Source organism: Nerophis lumbriciformis, linkage group LG36 (genome assembly GCF_033978685.3).
Source record: "Nerophis lumbriciformis linkage group LG36, RoL_Nlum_v2.1, whole genome shotgun sequence".
Lineage (NCBI taxonomy): Eukaryota > Metazoa > Chordata > Actinopteri > Syngnathiformes > Syngnathidae > Nerophis > Nerophis lumbriciformis.
In genome coordinates this window covers 13,592,801-13,612,500 of record NC_084583.2, presented here as the reverse complement: position 1 = coordinate 13,612,500, position 19,700 = coordinate 13,592,801, and the positions used below count along the sequence as shown (strand labels likewise).

The following is a 19,700-nucleotide window of genomic DNA, read 5'->3' as shown; positions in this document are numbered from 1 at the left end:
TTATCATTTCAACACCTACCAAATAAAATAGCTTCGAGGTCGGTAAGCACAACCAAAGTAGTACACTACTTTATATTAGAAATGGCAACAGCTGAAGATGAATGCCCCATAACAAGAAGATAGGGAAAAAGAAGAAGCTTATGACTACGGCCTCGCCACGGACTACAATGGTGGATTCGCGCACATTTTCAGGACTTATGCAGATCCCAAATACACATCAGCAAGTACCAGAAGGTAAGAAAAGTTTCTTTTGCATAATATTGCGAAAAAAGGTGCCATTTTGCACACCACAATAATACTCGCATGTTTAATGCGCCGACAATCCATCAAGCGGTGTGGCTTCATGGCTTACCGAAGTCGTACTAAAAAATTTTTTTAAAGATTTTTGAGCGCCGTGTGTAACGGTCTATACATCAATCAATCAATCAATGTTTATTTACAGTCGTGCTCATAAGTTTACATACCCTGGGAGAATTTATGATTTCTTGGCCATTCTTCAGAGAATATGAATGATAACACAAAAACTATTTTTTCCACTCATGCTGAATGGTTGTGTGAAGCTATTTATTGGAAAACAACTGTGTTTACTCTTTTTAAATCAAAATGACAAAAGAAAGTACCCAAATGACCTTGATCAAAAGTTTACATATTCCAGTGACTTTGATCTGATAACATGCACACAAGTTGACACAAACAGGTTTGAATGGCTAATCAAGGTTCCAATCCTCACCTGTGACCTGTTTGTTTGTAATTAATGTGTGTGTATAAAAGGTCAGTGAGTTTCTGGGCTTCTGACAGACCATTGCATCTTTCATCCAGTGCTGCACAGATGTTTCTGGATTCTGAGTCATGGGGAAGGCAAAAATAATTGTCAAAAGATCTGCGAGAAAAGGTAATTGAACTGCATAAAACAGGAAAGGGGTATAAAAAGATATCCAAGGAATTGAGAATGCCAAGAAGTGGAAAATGAGGGATTCGGGTAGACCAGCAAAGATTTCAGCCACAACTGCCAGGAAAATTGTTCGAGATGCAAAGAAAAATTGTGGTGTGGCTGTTTCAAGATGCACAATAAGGAGGCACTTGAAGAAAAATGGGCTGCATGGTCGAGTCGCCAGAAGAAAGCCATCACTCCAAATTACTTTGTTCCAGAAGTTTTGAGGCTGGTCTCTGTGCTGTTTGGCGTAATTTAAGCGGGATACTTTGTGACATTTGCGCAGAAATGGCTTTCTTGCATTTGCATGTAAAAGACATCTACCGGTCACACTTATCATTACAGCATGTCCATCCATTCATCCATCCATCTTCTTCCGCTTATCCGAGGTCAGGTCGCGGGGGCAGCAGCCTAAGCAGGGAAGCCCAGACTTCCCTCTCTCGCCGACCCCAGGCCAGCCGGGAGACATAGTCTTCCCAACGTGTCCTGGGTCTTCCCCGCGGCCTCCTACCGGTCGGACGTGCCCTAAACACCTCCCTAGGGAGGCGTTCGGGTGGCATCCTGACCAGATGCCCGAACCACCTCATCTGGCTCCTCTCAATGTGGAGGAGCAGCGGCTTTACTTTGAGCTCCTCCCGGATGGCAGAGCTTCTCACCCTATCTCTAAGGGAGAGCCCCGCCACCCGGCGGAGGAAACTCATTTCGGCCGCTTGTACCCGTGATCTTGTCCTTTCGGTCATAACCCAAAGCTCATGACCATAGGTGAGGATGGGAACGTAGATCGACCGGTAAATTGAGAGCTTTGCCTTCCGGCTCAGCTCCTTCTTCACCACAACGGATCGATACAGCGTCCGCATTACTGAAGACGCCGCACCGATCCGCCTGTCGATCTCACGATCCACTCTTCCCTCACTCGTGAACAAGACTCCGAGGTACTTGAACTCCTCCACTTGGGGCAAGATCTCCTCCCCAACCCGGAGATGGCACTCCACCCTTTTCCGGGCGAGAACCATGGACTCGGACTTGGAGGTGCTGATTCTCATCCCAGTCGCTTCACACTCTGCTGCGAACCGATCTAGTGAGAGCTGAAGATCCCGGCCAGATGAAGCCATCAGGACCACATCATCTGCAAAAAGCAGAGACCTAATCCTGCAGCCACCAAACCAGATCCCCTCAACGCCTTGACTGCGCCTAGAAATTCTGTCCATAAAAGTTATGAACAGAATCGGTGACAAAGGGCAGCCTTGGCGGAGTCCAACCCTCACTGGAAACGTGTCCGACTTACTACCGGCAATGCGGACCAAGCTCTGGCACTGATCATACAGGGAGCGGACTGCCACAATCAGACAGTCCGATACCCCATACTCTCTGAGCACTCCCCACAGGACTTCCCGAGGGACACGGTTGAATGCCTTCTCCAAGTCCACAAAACACATGTAGACTGGTTGGGCAAACTCCCATGCACCCTCAAGGACCCTGCCGAGAGTATAGAGCTGGTCCACAGTTCCACGACCAGGACGAAAACCACACTGTTCCTCCTGAATCCGAGGTTCGACTATCCGGCGTAGCCTCCTCTCCAGTACACCTGAATAGACCTTACCGGGAAGGCTGAGGAGTGTGATCCCACGATAGTTAGAACACACCCTCCGGTTCCCCTTCTTAAAGAGAGGAACCACCACCCCGGTCTGCCAATCCAGTGGTACCGCCCCCATTACAGCATGTACCAAATATAATTGCTTCGAGGTTGGTTAGCACAACCACAATTATACCTACCGTACACTGTCGATTTTTGAGAAAATGAAAGGATTTTAAGTGCGCCTTAAAGTCCAAAAAATACGGTTGCTGTGGATATGAATATTATTCCCCGTGGACGTGGTGTGGCAAGCTTGCACAGGTTGCAGAATGCCTGCAGAAGAGCCACACAACACCCTTTTTGACTCTGTTGAAATATGCCTACTTTCTCCCAGCATTAGTATGCTGAAAGAAGCATCAGCTTTTGTGAACATCGCCTCGGTTAAACAAAAGAAAGAAGGATACCTGGGGGGGTTTTCAAGCCTCAACAGTTGTCAGCTTAATCTGAAACGACCATCGCAGTGGAATGGATGGCTGAGATGCATCAACCTTATCAGCGCAGCTCGCTGTTGTGAAGGAGGAAGAGAGTGACAGGAGTTTAGACTTGACTTTTTTTTCAACATACTGTGTGTGTGTGTGTGCGTGTGTGTGTGTGTGTGGCATGGAATCCACAGTGGGACCAAATGTGTTCGAGTGCATGCATACAGTAGCTGTCTCCTGTGGGAAGATAATATTGAACACAGCAGGCTTGTGAGGAGCGAGTGCAGCATATATTTTCTCATTCAGTTTGTAGGCTCCTGCAGGACAAATGTTCAAGAGAATGCCAAATGAATCTGTATATTTGCTGGATTGTGGTATGATTTCTAATCTGGAGTTTATCACACTTTTGCTTGCATCTTGTGTGTATATCAATCAATCAATGTTTACTTATATAGCCCTAAATCACGAGTGTCTCAAAGGGCTACACAAGCCACAACGTGTATTATTTCCCTCTCAGCTCAGAAATGCAAAGAAAAAAGGTAACACTAATACGATGAACCATCGACTTGTTGTCAGCTGGAGGCGTGTCTTAATGGAATTAAACAATGGATGTCCGTTAACTTTTTGCAACTCAACGCCAAGAAAACGGTAATGCTGATTATCGGTCCTGCTAGACACCGACACCTATTTAATAACACCACCTTAACATTTGACAACCAAACAATTACACAAGGCGACTCGGTAAAGAATCAAAAATGACAAAACTTTTCTTCTACATATAAAAAGTGCAACATTAAACAGTTTCAAGTCAACTCAGCCTCAGATTAACTGAGGCTGGCTAACTTGGCAGTAAGAGGACATATGGGCTTACTGTTCTTCCACCATAGAAGTGGGTCAAAATCTAGTTTCTAACGCAATATGGTCTTAAGTCTGCTGCTATAAAAACATTTGTTATTGCTTTAGCCCTGCCTGACTCGCCGAGGAGAGGCTGCTTGAATGCGGTGGTGACGCTTCAAATGGGTTAGCATGTTTGACGTGTTGTCAGAAGCAGCTGCTGAACAATGTCGGCAAACCTCCGTCCAGCCAAAGTGTTCCCAAACGGTAGATCTTAACGAGGCAGGAGGGTCTTCCAGCTCTGGCTTTTGCATGTTGTCGTAACCCGGTTGCTGCTAGCATGCCGTGTGTGCATTGTTTACACAACGTACGGTATGCTACTTAATATGTTCGTGTGGAAACTCGTTCGGAACCGAACCGAAACCCCCGTACCGACACGGTTCCATACAAATACACGTACCGTTACACCCCTATGAAATACATATTTGTCCCAAATAGTCTTGATACCAATTTCCTTGTTCTTAAACACATTTTTGCTACTGGATGAGTCTGAATAAAAAAAAAAAGCAATTCAGTTCAATATTTACCAGAGGCAGCAATCATAAATGAAGTTTTCAGCACATACATTATATTTTGATAAAAACAGGCGCATGTGTGAACAACAAATTCAACAAAAATAAGGCAACACACATTGCTGTAGACGAGACGTTAAATCATGAAATACAGTTTTTCTTTGTCCATATTAAAACGACATTTCATTTTTTTTCCTTACCTTTTTCCATTTTCATAAATTTTTGAAAAAAGGTCCAGAAAGCCACTAAAGGCTTGAAAGCCACACGTTGCCGACCCCCGTTTTAGGCTGTTGGAACCGTTCAAAAAGGGAACGGGTGAAAAGTTTCCTCAGAGATCCTTGAGAGGTAATGAAGAAGGGCGAAAAAGTGCTAGATTTGAAGAAAAACTACAAAAAAAAGTGGCACGTACTCCAGCCCAAAGTGAGCAGATCGAGTCGAAGAACGCACGAGTTTGCAGCGACAACTTTGGTAAAGGTTTGTTTGATCTGCTTTTAAAGTTTTGCATTTCCCATTTCAGTGTCATCTTGATATTGTTTTGTATTAAAACTTTGTTTACGTCCGTTCAAAAGTCACATGACAGAATACGACTGTGGAAGGTATACTTGCCAACTTTGAGACCTCCGATTTCGGGAGGTGGGGGGCGTGGTCGGGCTGGGGCGGGGGCGTGGTTGGGGGCGTAGCTAAGAGGGAAGGAGTATATTTACAGCTAGAATTCACCAAGTCAAGTATTTCATATATATATGTATATATATATATATATATATATATATATATATATATATATATATATATATATATATATAAGAAATACTTGACTTTCAGTGAATTCTAGCTATATATATATTTATTTTATTATATACATATATATATATATATATATATATATATATATATATATATATATATATATATATATATATATATATATAAATAAAATAAATACTTGAATTTTAGTGTTCATTTATTTACACTTATACACACACAACACTCATCTACTCATTGTTGAGTTAAGGGTTGAAATGTCCATCCTTGTTCTATTCTCTGTCACTATTTTTCTAACCATGCTGAACACCCTTTCGCAGGTACCCAGAAAGGTTTCGAGTACCACCAAAAAAACTGAATCTCTGAAGACAGTATAAAAATCTGTGTTAAAGGTGTACAAATACTGTTTGTATAATAAGCATGTTACTGTTTACAAATGAGGGTTAAGAGTTCAGTACTAAAAAAAAGAAAAAAGAATGTGGCTTAAGTACAGTTTTTTAATTGGGCTGCTGCATTTTTTGGTTGGGTTGTTTATTTCTTTTGAGTGAGTAACATCTACATTTCTAAAAGGGGAGGAATGTAATAGAGTGATCTATGTTTGTCTGTTGCCATCTCCTGGTGAATGTTGGCTATAGCGTACTGGGGTTACTTTTTGGTTGGCCAACGATTTATGTGGTGTTGCGCACCTGACGTCAAGTGTGTGAGTCTGTTCCGAAGTCTACAGTAAAGAGACGTACTTCATCACCTCGCCTGTTTATTGCCTCCAACTCAATATATTACAACAACATTGCTGTTTACGGCAGACAAACTGCTTTACGGTAGAATAAAACATGACTGCTGTTGTTGTGTGTTGTTACCGCGCTGGGAGGACGTTAGTGAAACTGCCTAACAATAAACCCACATAAGAAACCAAGAACTCGCCCTCGATCATTCTACAGTTATAACATGTTTGGGCAGGCACGCTGTTTATATTGTGGGAAAGCGGACGTGAATACAGGCTGTTGACACGTCACTCAGGTCCGCCTGAATTTCGGGAGATTTTCGGGAGAAAATTTGTCCCGGGAGGTTTTCGGGAGAGGTGCTGAATTTCGGGAGTCTCCCGGTAAATCCGGGAGGGTTGGCAAGTATGGTGGAAGGCTCTTGTTTCCGGGTTCTTCGGACCACCAGTTACCGACATGACAGCAGCGTGCATGGTTTGATACGAGGATTGATTTTTCAATAAATGTCTCTTGTCTTGCTTTTCAGCCATCGGGTTGTGTCTGTCTTCTCCTTCTCGCTCGAGCACATGAATGGTTTCCCCCAGAATGTCGTCTGTCTTGTTCTTGCTCTCGCTCTTACTCATGCCCGTGTGTCACCAACCGCCATCACCAACAACAACAACCTGGGGCGGCATGGCGTAGTGGGTAGAGCAACCGTGCCAGAAACCTGAGGGTTGCAGGTTCGCTCCCCGCCTCTTACCATCCAAAAATCGCTGCCGTTGTGTCCTTGGGCGGGACACTTCACCCTTTGCCCCCGGTGCCACTCACATCGGTGAATTGAATGATGAATGATAGGTGGTGGTCGGAGGGGCCGATGGCGCAAATTGCAGCCACGCTTCCGTCAGTCTACCCCAGGGCAGCTGTGGCTATGAAAGTAGCTTACCACCACCAGGTGTGAATGATTGATGGGTTCTACATGTAAAGCGACTATGGGTACTTAGAAAAGCGCTATATAAATCCCAGATATTATTATTATTATCATTAACCTTTCTCCTTCCCGACTGCTGCCTTTAACAGAGTGACAGGTCATCAGGCCCGCAGGCCACGCCCCCCCACAACGACCTATACACCAAGGACACAGCATCAGTAATGACCTTGTCTCATCCCCACACACGTACTTTACGTTGTCTTTTTTTTTTTTACAGCTCGGTCAAATCCTGAGAAGCCCATTCATGAAGTTCGTGGCTCACGCCGTCTCCTTCACCATCTTCCTGGGCCTTCTGGTTGTCAATGCCTCGGATCGCTTCGAGGGGGTCAAGAACCTGCCCAACGAGACCATCACGGACCACCCGCGACAGGTGTTCCGGGTCAAGACCACCCAGTTTTCTTGGACAGAGATGTTGATCATGAAGTGGGTGTTGGGTGAGTTGTGAGAATGGGAACATGTTACTGAAAACTGGCAGTTCGGCGTATTGTTTCATGACACAGGTGGTCCTCGGTTTACGACGCTCCATGTTTTGTGTTTTACGAACGCACTCCCATAAATTAATAACAAACTAAATTTAGGGCTATAAACACTGGAATCGTTAAAGAACAACTGTAAATTCCGGACTATAAGCCACTATTTCTTTTTCCTACACTTTGACAGGGCTTGTAAGACACTAATTGTTTGTGCTATGGCGCCATATTTTGGACGGGTTCGCTCACTGCAGGTGCTGCAGTGTCCTTCCATTTAGTGCTTTCAACCGGAAGAAGAGTGCTGTTCAGTCTTCTAGCCGTCCATAGCGTTCCTACTCGTATGGATTCTTCTGGGAATCACTAATAAGCCGGAGTTCTTTGAACGCTTTCAATTAGATTTAAAAACAAATCTAATTATAAGTAATATCTGAAGTTGTGCAGCATGATGATAAGCAGTGTTGGGTTAGTTACTGAAAACCAGTAACTAGTTACAGTTAGTAGTTACTTTATTTCAAAAGTAACTCAGTTACTAACTCAGTTACTTACACCAAAAAGTAATGCGTTACTGTGAAAAGTAACTATTTAGTTACTTCTTTTTTTCTTCTTTTTTTTTAAAGCTCCCATTAATGCCCTTTTAGCCTTCATTTCAGTACTGTTATTGCACTGGAGAATAATACACTCTGTTAAAGGGGAACATTATCACAATTTCAGAATGGTTAAAACCATTAAAAATCAGTTCCCAGTGGCTTATTATATTTTTCGAAGTTTTTTTCAAAATTTTACCCATCACGCAATATCCCTAAAAAAAGCTTCAAAGTGCCTGATTTCAACCATCGTTATATACACCAGTCCATTTTCCTGTGACGTCACATAGTGAAGCCAACACAAACAAACATGGCGGAAAGAACAGCAAGCTATAGCGACATTAGCTCGGATTCAGACTCGGATTTCAGCGGCTTAAGCGATACAACAGATTACGCATGTATTGAATCGGATGGTTGTAGTGTGGAGCGAAAACGAAATTGAAAAAGAAACTGAAGCTATTGAGCCATATCGGTTTGAACCGTATGCAAGCGAAACCGACGAAAACGACACGACAGCCAGCGACACGGGAGAAAGCGAGGACGAAATACATTTGGCAACAACATGCACTTTGAGAGTGCAGACAGCCCAATTTTCATCAATTAATATATTCTGTAGACATACCCTCATCCGCTATCTTTTCCTGAAAGCTGATCTGTCCAGTTTTGGCGTTGATGTCAGCAGGCCAGGGAAGCTAGGGTCGATATTCTTCTCTTGATCATCTTCAGTGGCATAAGGGACGGTGTGAGCCAAGACATCCAGGGGGTTTAGCTCGCTCGTCTGCGGGAACAAACTGCCGCCATTGCTTGCCGTGCTACCGAGGTCCTTTGTCCCTGAATTGCTCACACACTCCGGCAGATTCAATGGGGGTCTGGCGGCAGATTTCTTTGACTTTATCGTTGGAAATGCATCTGCTTTGAGTGTCGCAGGATATCCACACATTCTTGCCATCTCTGTCGTAGCATAGCTTTCGTCGGTAAAGTGTGCGGAACAAACGTCCAATTTCTTGCCACTTTTGCATCTTTGGGCCACTGGTGCAACTTGAATCCGTCCCTGTTCGTGTTGTTACACCCTCCGACAACACACCGACGAGGCATGATGTCTCCAAGGTACGGAAAACAGTCGAAAAAACGGAAAATAACAGAGCTGATTTGACTCGGTGTTTGAGTCCCGATGTGACGTCACGTTGTGACGTCATCGCTCCGAGAGCGAATAATAGAAAGGCGTTTAATTCGCCAAAATTCACCCATTTAGAGTTCGGAAATCGGTTAAAAAAATATATGGTCTTTTTTCTGCAACATCAAGGTATATATTGACGCTTACATAGGTCTGGTGATAATGTTCCCCTTTAATCAACTTGACATGCATTTTTATTTTCCTTTTAACATAATTAATGAAAAACAGTGCAACATAAAAAGGCATTCCTCCTTTCTTTAAACTTGGACCAATGACCATTAATAAAAAAAACAAGTTAAAGTGCAACATAAGAAGGCACATCATCTTCCTTGAAACATAGGTAGTGAAATAAAGCCTGACATCTGGAGTGATGCTGCAGTCTTCCACACTTGGAGCCATGGATTGTAGAATCCTTGTTTTTAGTGGCAGGATCATTGACACAGATGGTGAAGTTTCAGTGCTCAGTAGAGATGTAACACTTTTGAGGGGTTTAAGCACCTGGAGGACCTCATCTGCCACTCTCACATCATCATCAGACAGGGTGACATTTGCATACCTGCCAAGTACTCCGGTTTTCCCGTAATTAGTACGGTTTTCATCAACCTATTCCGGGTTACGGTTGCAGTGCTAAAAAATACGTTTTTTCATTAATTAAAAAACTTTTTTTTTTTTTAAGTTTTATTCACGAAATCGCGTAACAACAATGACAATCGACACTGCTTCCCGTAACTTCCTATCGAGCCATTCCGAATGCCATGCGCGAGGCTATTTATAGCACCGCTGCCAAGCACGAGGCACCAGTTGCCATTGTTTCCAAACGAGCGAACGATCATGGAATCAGCCGGAGAAAAATCGCAAACGAGTCTTAAACCGAAAAGAAAACTGCAGTCATTCCGTGAAGAATATTCAAAAGCCTATCCGGGAATAATTATCCGTTCCAAAAAGGGTGAAAACTACGCGAATTGCACCTTGTGCAGACAAGATTTTTCGATCGGACACGGAGGAATTAGCGATGTAAAAGACCACGTTGGGACAAAAAAACACAAGTCTAATGCCGTTGCTAAATTTGGATTTTAGCCACAAAAAGGTAATGACACCAATGTTATCTATTGGAATTGTTTAGTACTGTTATATTGATAAAAGTGTTTATACTATTTATGCTTTCAAGTCCAAGTTGAAGAAATCTTGTTAAATGTTGACAGCATAACTACCAAAATACAGAAGTATGTCCTTAATATTTTTGCAGTGCTATTTTTGTTGAAAAGTTAAAATGATGGACGGCGTGGCGCAGTGGAAGAATGGCCGTGCGCGACCCGAGGGTCCCTGGTTCAATCCCCACCTAGTACCAACCTCGTCATGTCCGTTGTGTCCTGAGCAAGACACTTCACCCTTGCTCCTGATGGGTGCTGGTTAGCGCCTTGCATGGCAGCTCCCTCCATCAGTGTGTGAATGTGTGTGTGAATGGGTAAATGTGGAAGTAGTGTCAAAGCGCTTTGAGTACCTTGAAGGTAGAAAAGCACTATACAAGTACAACCCATTTATCATTTATTATTATTTATTACATTAGAGATGTGATGTGCCACTTTTCAAGTGTCTGATGGCTTAAATTAATTTTCATTAATTTTTCATATTTTGAATTCTTTTGAAAGGCTTACAAAAAAACTACATTTGAATTGTAATTCCATGCTATTGACAGGACTATTAATTTTAATGAAGTTAGCTTACCATGTTTACAGTATGATAATTGTGATAAAAATGTGAATTTTAGGCACAGAATATTTTTTACAATTGAACAAGCTTGGACAGAAAGTTAATAATGACACCAATTTTTTTTTTAATGGAATTGTTTAGTACTGTTTTACCATTTGTTTACTGTAAAAAGTGTTTATACTGTTTATACTTTCAATTAACAAATTGAAGTCTTGTGAAAGGTTGACAGGATAACTGGCATTAACTGTCAAAATAATTTCAAACTATTGAAGTTAGCTTACAGAATAAACATGTCAATTAACCCATATGATTTTTGCTGTAATATTTTTGTTTTGAAAAGTCACTGTGACTGATAGAAAAGTGATGGTTTTAGCAACATTTTAACCTGTCTGAATGCAATCAATCATTTTGCGTCGGCCTGAACCCCCCACCAGGACTATGTCCTGGACCTACCGGGGCCTGCGGCCCCTGGACCCTGGCTACTAGGTTTTTCTGATTTCAAAAGTTGGCAGGTATGCATTTGTCTTCAGGGTGTTGTGGGTCAATGCAGAGTATATCGCTGCCTGCTGCTCCAACATAACATAAGTGGAGTTCCACCTTGTTGGGACATCATGTATGAGCTTATGAGTAGGCAGCTTTAGCATTTCTTGCTTTGTCTTAAGCACATGAGCAGCTGTTGTGCTTGGGTGGAAGTAGGAAACCTCCTTCTTGATCCTCCCAAGGAGGCGCTCCATCCTATTGACTGAGATGTGATGCCAAATTCACTACATGTGCAAAGCACCTATCTGTGGTCCCAGTCCTGCCTCATTCACTGTAATTATTTGATTTTTGGCATTATCTCGTGTGACTGGGATATCTGTATCTTCCATTCCTCCACTGCTTGTGTCAGTACCTGCGCAAGGTGACTCTCGTAGAGGGGGCGTGTCTTCTCATCTCCCAGTCTGCTGTGATGAAGTGAGCGCTTATAGTCCACCCGTCCGTCATGAGCGCAACAGATGATGCTCGGGATAGTTCATCCACAACTTTTTTCTTCTCCTGCTCAAAAAGATCTGGCACAATCTTATCGCTGAAGTGGGTGCGAGACGGGATGTCGTAACGTGGCTCAAGCACGTTCAGCATGTTTTTAAAAGCCTCGTTTTGCACAACCGAGTCTGTACCTATAAACACACCGATTCAATGGCGCGGGGCGTTCAAGCTCCTCCGTTACTATGTGGACTGAACGTGCCAACAACTTTTTGTTTTTTTGTTTCATATATCAAACCGCGGATCACGTGTGTGCCTCCCCTCCCCACACCCACACCCAGACACACACATAGACCGCGCCTCTTTTCTTCTCTCCGGCTTGTGACAGAGGACGATTCAGAAAAACGACACCTCAGCGCTTCTGTTTCTAGCCGATACTACATCAAAAGTAACGTAAAATAACACAGTAACGCATCATGTAGTAACGGTAACTGAGTTACTGAATATAAAAAATAACGCGTTAGATTACTAGTTAACGCCGAAACTAACGTGTTAGTCCCAACACTGTTGATAAGGCAGTGCCGCCCCCTCCCTACATAGAATTACAGGACCTATAAACATTTCATTCACCTTTATCTCCCAAATGAAAACACCCACGTGAGATCCACCTGTAGACGCGGTGCCTTTGCAGGGCCCGGAACGTAAGCAGGAAAATACGACACATAAGACAGTAAGTGTAATAAGAAGATAGATGCTAGTGATCCGAGAATAATATATTCAATTATGTGGATTGATAGATAAAACAATGCAATTGTCCATCAGACCTCAGCTGCTCATGTTTGTACACAAACACATGGCCATGTGATTTATAGCAAACTGCTTCCACAGAAAGATGCAGACTTTAATATGAAAGTATGTGTCGGGGCCAATTTCATACATTTTGTACATTAAATATGCTAAAAACAATTCAATGTACCGTAGATTAATATGGTCAAAGACAGGGGTGTCAAACTCGTTTTAGCTCAGGAGCCACATGGAGGAAAATCTATTAGCAAGTGGGCCGTACTGGTAAAATCATGGCACGACAACTCTCACACTATTATGTTAGATCCACTATGGACTGGACTCTCACACTATTATGTTAGATCCACTATGGACTGGACTCTCACACTATTATGTTAGATCCACTATAGACTGGACTCTCACTATTATGTTAGATCCACTATGGACTTGGCTCTCACACTATTATGTTAGATCCACTATGGACTGGACTCTCACTATTATGTAAAATCCACTATGGACTGGACTCTCACACTATTATGTTAGATTCACTATGGACTGGACTCTCACTATTATGTTAGATCCACTATGGACTGGACTCTCACTATTATGTTAGATCCACTATGGACTGGACTCTCACTATTATGTTAGATCCACTATGGACTGGACTCTCACACTATTATGTTAGATTCACTATGGACTGGACTCACACTATTATGTTAGATCCACTATGGACTGGACTCTCACACTATTATGCTAGATCCACTATGGACTGGACTCTCATTATTATGTTAGATCCACTATGGACTGGACTCTCACACTATTATGTTAGATCCACTATGGTCTGGACTCTCACACTATTATGTTAGATCCACTATGGACTGGACTCTCACCATTATGTTAGATCCACTATGGACTAGACTCTGATACTATTATGTTAGATCCACTATGGACTGGACTCTCACACTATTATGTTAGATCCACTATGGACTGGACTCTTACCATTATGTTAGATCCACTATGGACTGGACTCTCACTATTATGTTATCTCCACTATAGACTGGACTCTAACACTATTATGTTAGATCCACTATGGACTGGACTCTCACTATTATGTTAGATCCACTATGGTCTGGACTCTCACAATATTATGCTAGATCCACTATGGACTAGACTCTCACACTATTATGTTAGATCCACTATGGACTGGACTCTCACACTATTATGTTAGATCCACTATGGACTGGACTCGCACACTATTATGTTAGATCCACTATGGACTGGACTCTCACTATTATGTTAGATCCACTATGGTCTGGACTCTCACAATATTATGCTAGATCCACTATGGACTAGACTCTCACACTATTATGTTAGATCCACTATGGACTGGACTCTCACACTATTATGTTAGATCCACTATGGACTGGACTCGCACACTATTATGTTAGATCCACTATGGACTGGACTCTCACACTATTATGTTAGATCCACTATGGACTGGACTCTCACACTATTATGTTAGATCCACTATAGACTGGACTCTCACTATTATGTTAGATCCACTATGGACTTGGCTCTCACACTATTATGTTAGATCCACTATGGACTGGACTCTCACTATTATGTTAGATCCACTATGGACAGGACTCTCACACTATTATGTTAGATCCACTATGGACTGGACTCTCACACTATTATGTTAGATCCACTATGGACTGGACTCTCACACTATTATGTTAGATCCACTATAGACTGGACTCTCACTATTATGTTAGATCCACTATGGACTTGGCTCTCACACTATTATGTTAGATCCACTATGGACTGGACTCTCACTATTATGTTAGATCCACTATGGACTGGACTCTCACACTATTATGTTAGATTCACTATGGACTGGACTCTCACTATTATGTTAGATCCACTATGGACTGGACTCTCACTATTATGTTAGATCCACTATGGACTGGACTCTCACTATTATGTTAGATCCACTATGGACTGGACTCTCACACTATTATGTTAGATTCACTATGGACTGGACTCACACTATTATGTTAGATCCACTATGGACTGGACTCTCACACTATTATGCTAGATCCACTATGGACTGGACTCTCATTATTATGTTAGATCCACTATGGACTGGACTCTCACACTATTATGTTAGATCCACTATGGTCTGGACTCTCACACTATTATGTTAGATCCACTATGGACTGGACTCTCACCATTATGTTAGATCCACTATGGACTAGACTCTGATACTATTATGTTAGATCCACTATGGACTGGACTCTCACACTATTATGTTAGATCCACTATGGACTGGACTCTCACCATTATGTTAGATCCACTATGGACTGGACTCTCACTATTATTTTAGATCCACTATGGACTGGACTCTCACTATTATGTTAGGTCCACTATGGACTGGACTCTCACACTATTATGTTAGATCCACTATGGACTGGACTCTCACTATTATGTTAGATCCACTATGGACTGGACTCTCACACTATCATGTTAGATCCACTATGGACTGGACTCTCACACTATTATGTTAGATCCACTATGGACTGGACTCTCACACTATTATGTTAGATCCACTATGGACTTGACTCTCACACTATTATGTTAGATCCACTATGGACTGGACTCTCACACTATTATGTTAAATCCACTATGGACTGGACTCTCTCACTATTATGTTAGATCCACTATGGACTGGACTCTCACACTATTATGTTAGATCCACTATGGTCTGGACTCTCACACTATTATGTTAGATCCACTATGGACTGGACTCTCACCATTATGTTAGATCCACTATGGACTAGACTCTGACACTATTATGTTAGATCCACTATGGACTGGACTCTCACACTATTATGTTAGATCCACTATGGACCGGACTCTCACCATTATGTTAGATCCACTACGGACTAGACTCTCACAATATTATGCTAGATCCACTCGACGTCCATTGCACCGGTCGTCCAAGGTTTCTCATTGTTATCCCATTGGGTTGAGTTTTTTCTTGCCCTGATGTAGGATCTGAGCCCAGGTTGTGGCTTGTGCAGCCCTTTGAGACACTGGTGATTTAGGGCTATATAAGTAAACATTGATTGATTGATTGATTGAAAGGCGCCATACAATGATAACCCATTTACTATTTAAATCCGAACCCTGCACCCAGGCCTCACTAAGGACACCCCTGTTCTATCGACTTCAGATGATACGGCTTGATTGGTTTTCCTATTAGTTTTCCTGTAATGGCATTGCTCCCCTCCGCTCCACTTCATGGCCGCGCACGAGTGCAATAAGCGGTCCGAGGTTTAGGTAGAACGAGGTCATTGTGATTCCAGCAGGCCCAGTAATTGCACAGATTACACTGATGGCTGCACCGCTTCACTAAGCAATTCTCTTCTTGTTTTGGCTTCAAAGAGACGACAAACGCGAGCATGTGCCTCTTTTTCAAGTGGCGAATTCTGAGTGGTTCTTTTCTGAAACGATTGGTTTTGTGCCGCTGACATCTGTCGTGTTCGCCTTCTCATGTGTTCATTCGTGTGCAGGCATGATCTGGTCCGAGTGCAAGGAGATCTGGAGCGACGGGCCCAGAGAGTACATCATGCACCTGTGGAACGTCCTGGACTTCGGCATGCTGTCCATCTTCGTGGCGTCCTTCACGGCGCGCTTCATGGCCTTCCTCAAGGCGTCCAAAGCCCAGCAGTACGTGGACATGCACGTGCCCGATGAAGACCTCAGCAACGCCTCGCTGCCGGACGAGGTGGCCTATTTTACTTTTGGTGAGTCGTGTGCTTTTATTGCCTCTCAGAGCGTAATGGAACATCGGACAGACGGTCAAGAGGACTATTACGGCAGTTTGGTTGATTGGTCTTTCTAGTTTTTGCCGCCATATTTCCAAAAGATTGGAGGATAAGAGGAACTTCAGTTGCACACGTCCATTTATACGTCAATTTTGTGTACTGCTTGTTCTTAATGGGGTCGCAGCTGGAGACTAGTTGCTGGTCCATCACAGGAAACATATAAACCAGACCTGGGCAAACTACAAACCCCGTTTCCATATGAGTTGGGAAATTGTGTTAGATGTAAATATAAACAGAATACAATGATTTGCAAATCCTTTTCAACCCATATTCAGTTGAATGCACTACAAAGACAACATATTTGATGTTCAAACTCATTGCAAACAATAATTAACTTAGAATTTCATGGCTGCAACACGTGCCAAAGTAGTTGGGAAAGGGCATGTTCACCACTGTGTTACATGGCCTTTCCTTTTAACAACACTCAGTAAACGTTTGGGAACTGAGGAGACACATTTTTGAAGCTTCTCAGGTGGAATTCTTTCCCATTCTTGCTTGATGTACAGCTTAAGTTGTTCAACAGTCCGGGGGTCTCCGTTGTGGTATTTTAGGCTTCATAATGCGCCACACATTTTCAATGGGAAACAGGCAGGCCAGTCTAGTACCCACACTCGTTTACTATGAAGCCACGTTGAGGTAACACGTGGCTTGGCATTGTCTTGCTGAAATAAGCAGGGGCGTCCATGGTAACGTTGCTTGGATGGCAACATATGTTGCTCCAAAACCTGTATGTACCTTTCAGCATTAATGGCGCCTTCACAGATGTGTAAGTTACCCATGTCTTGGGCACTAATACACCCCCATACCATCACAGATGCTGGCTTTTCAACTTTGAGCCTATAACAATCCGGATGGTTCTTTTCCTCTTAGGTCCAGAGGACACGACGTCCACAGTTTCCAAAAACAATTTGAAATGTGGACTAGTCAGACCACAGAACACTTTCCCACTTTGTATCAGTCCATTTTAGATGAGCTCAGGCCCAGCGAAGCCGACGGCGTTTCTGGGTGTTGTTGATAAACGGTTTTCGCCTTGCATAGGAGAGTTTTAACTTGCACTTACAGATGTAGCGACTAACTGTAGTTACTGACAGTGGGTTTCTGAAGTGTTCCTGAGCCCATGTGGTGATATCCTTTACACACTGATGTCGCTTGTTCATGCAGTACAGCCTTAGGGATTGAAGGTCACGGGCTTAGCTGCTTACGTGCAGTGATTTCTCCAGATTCTCTGAACCCTTTGATGATATTACGGGCCGTAGATGGTGAAATCCCTAAATTCCTTGCAATAGCTGGTTGAGAAAGGTTGTTCTTAAACTGTTCAACAATTTGCTCACGCATTTGTTGACAAAGTGGTGACCCTCGCCCCATCCTTGTTTGTGAATGACTGAGCATTTCATGGAATCTACTTTTATAGCCAATCATGGCACCCACCTGTTCCCAATTTGCCTGTTCACCTGTGGGATGTTCCAAATAAGTGTTTGATGAGCATTCCTCAACTTTATCAGTATTTATTGCCACCTTTCCCAACTTCTTTGTCACGTGTTGCTGGCATCAAAAATCTAAAGTTAATGATTATTTTTTATGTTTATCAGTTTGAACATCAAATATGTTGTCTTTGTAGCATATTCAACTGAATATGGGTTGAAAATGATTTGCAAATCATTGTATTCCGTTTATATTTACATCTAACACAATTTCCCAACTCATATGGAAACGGGGTTTGTATAAGCAGCAGATATTTAGGCTGTTAAATGAGGTATTTACAAAGATATATTTTGTAAATATTTATTTACATACCTTAATTGTTTCCAAACAGTGTCTGTAACACGGCAGTAAAACGGCTGATCAAACAAAACAGAAGTCATGGTCATGGACCCACTAGCTGCAGAAGCTAGCTCTCCAATCAGCTAAACAGACTCAATACCTCCACGGTGACGTTTTGGTGAATTTACTGAGGAATACAATACAAAAAGAATGCCATTGTAAATTAATAACACCTACACAGACACTCGTAGACGTGTTAGCATATTGGCTAATGCAAACGACGCTAGCTTCATAACATTACGATACCGCTTACAAATATGCATGAAAACACTCCTACAGACATCACACATGGGACAGTTTAGTAAGTAAGAATTGTTTTAGTTATATTGTGAAACGTACAAACGCTGCTCGTTGTGATGAATAAAGAATTCCATACAAGTAGAAATGTAATGGATGGTTATACTTTCGGTTGAAGGCAGAATAAAATGTTCAAAAGTTGGGGCCATAGCATAAACAATGACACACCATTTCAGTCCTATGCTTGGGTTTAATGCAAACTATTGAACACAAAACAAAATCCATAAATTAGCCGCACCATTTTATAAGCCCGAGGGTTCAAAGTGTAGGAAAAAAAAGTAGTGGTTTATAGTCCTGAATTTACGATATACATTTAAATGGGACCTATTGTGCAAAATCAACTTTTCTTACCTATTGATACCTATTTTTGTTTATATGGGAGTCCCAAAAAATTTGAAATACAACCATTGCGAAGATATTTAAGAAACCAATCTTGCCTTTTTTCATGCTTCCTCCAAACGAGCCTGATGGAATTTGCTCAAAATTGTGACACTTTCCCCAAGTTTGATGTAAGCGGATAGCTCCATATATGGTAAAGTTTTACGCAAAAAAGCTTTGCGCAAGTCTGCCATTTTAGTCCGTAGTCAACAAGCTCCTTATTTTTCCGCCATCCTCTAGTTATGAGGAAGACTGGCTCGTACATGCACATGCATCCTCGTTCTTTGCCATTTCTAATACAAAGTAGCGCGTAGTTCTAACTTATATTTGTCAGTAGACTTGATATAGAAGCGCTAAAAAACTGCAGCATGGCTGAACGGGAGGAAATGCAGTCGAAGTGGAGGCACGTAAATAAGACCGCCCACAAAAAGGCCTGTCCTTTTTGTTTGTAAATCAATCTGTCAGAAAAATTGTATGTAAATTATCAAAAAACTTTCCGTTCTGAGTTCCCAATGAACAGACAAGAGGCTGTCTTTGTTGCACCAAGCAAAGGCTTGGAAAATTCCATTGTGTACGATGGGAGGAGACGGGAGGAGGTTATCTATTGTCATCGAAGACCTGCTCAAGCTGAATCCAGGACTAGCCCAAGCCCGAGGCATCTTTTTATTTTGTGTTAATGTGACCGAAAACAATGACTGTTTACATACTCCCCATTCCTTTGGAAGCAGATGTTGTTGTGTAACCAGGGAGTGTCCAAATAAAGGAGGAGACGTAAACCTTTTTCGTCAGAGCG

The 19,700-nt window shown here is 42.5% G+C and overlaps 1 protein-coding gene across 1 annotated transcript in view; it reads left to right on the top strand.

Moving 5' to 3' along the window:
- trpc7b (transient receptor potential cation channel, subfamily C, member 7b) overlaps positions 1-19,700 on the top strand; it is a 210,705-nt gene that overhangs the window by 92,650 nt on the left and 98,355 nt on the right. The window contains exons 5-6 of the mRNA XM_061930380.2: positions 7,055-7,271; positions 16,097-16,330. Of these exons, the coding sequence (XP_061786364.2) occupies positions 7,055-7,271; positions 16,097-16,330 (451 nt within the window). The remainder of the gene's footprint in view (positions 1-7,054; positions 7,272-16,096; positions 16,331-19,700) is intronic.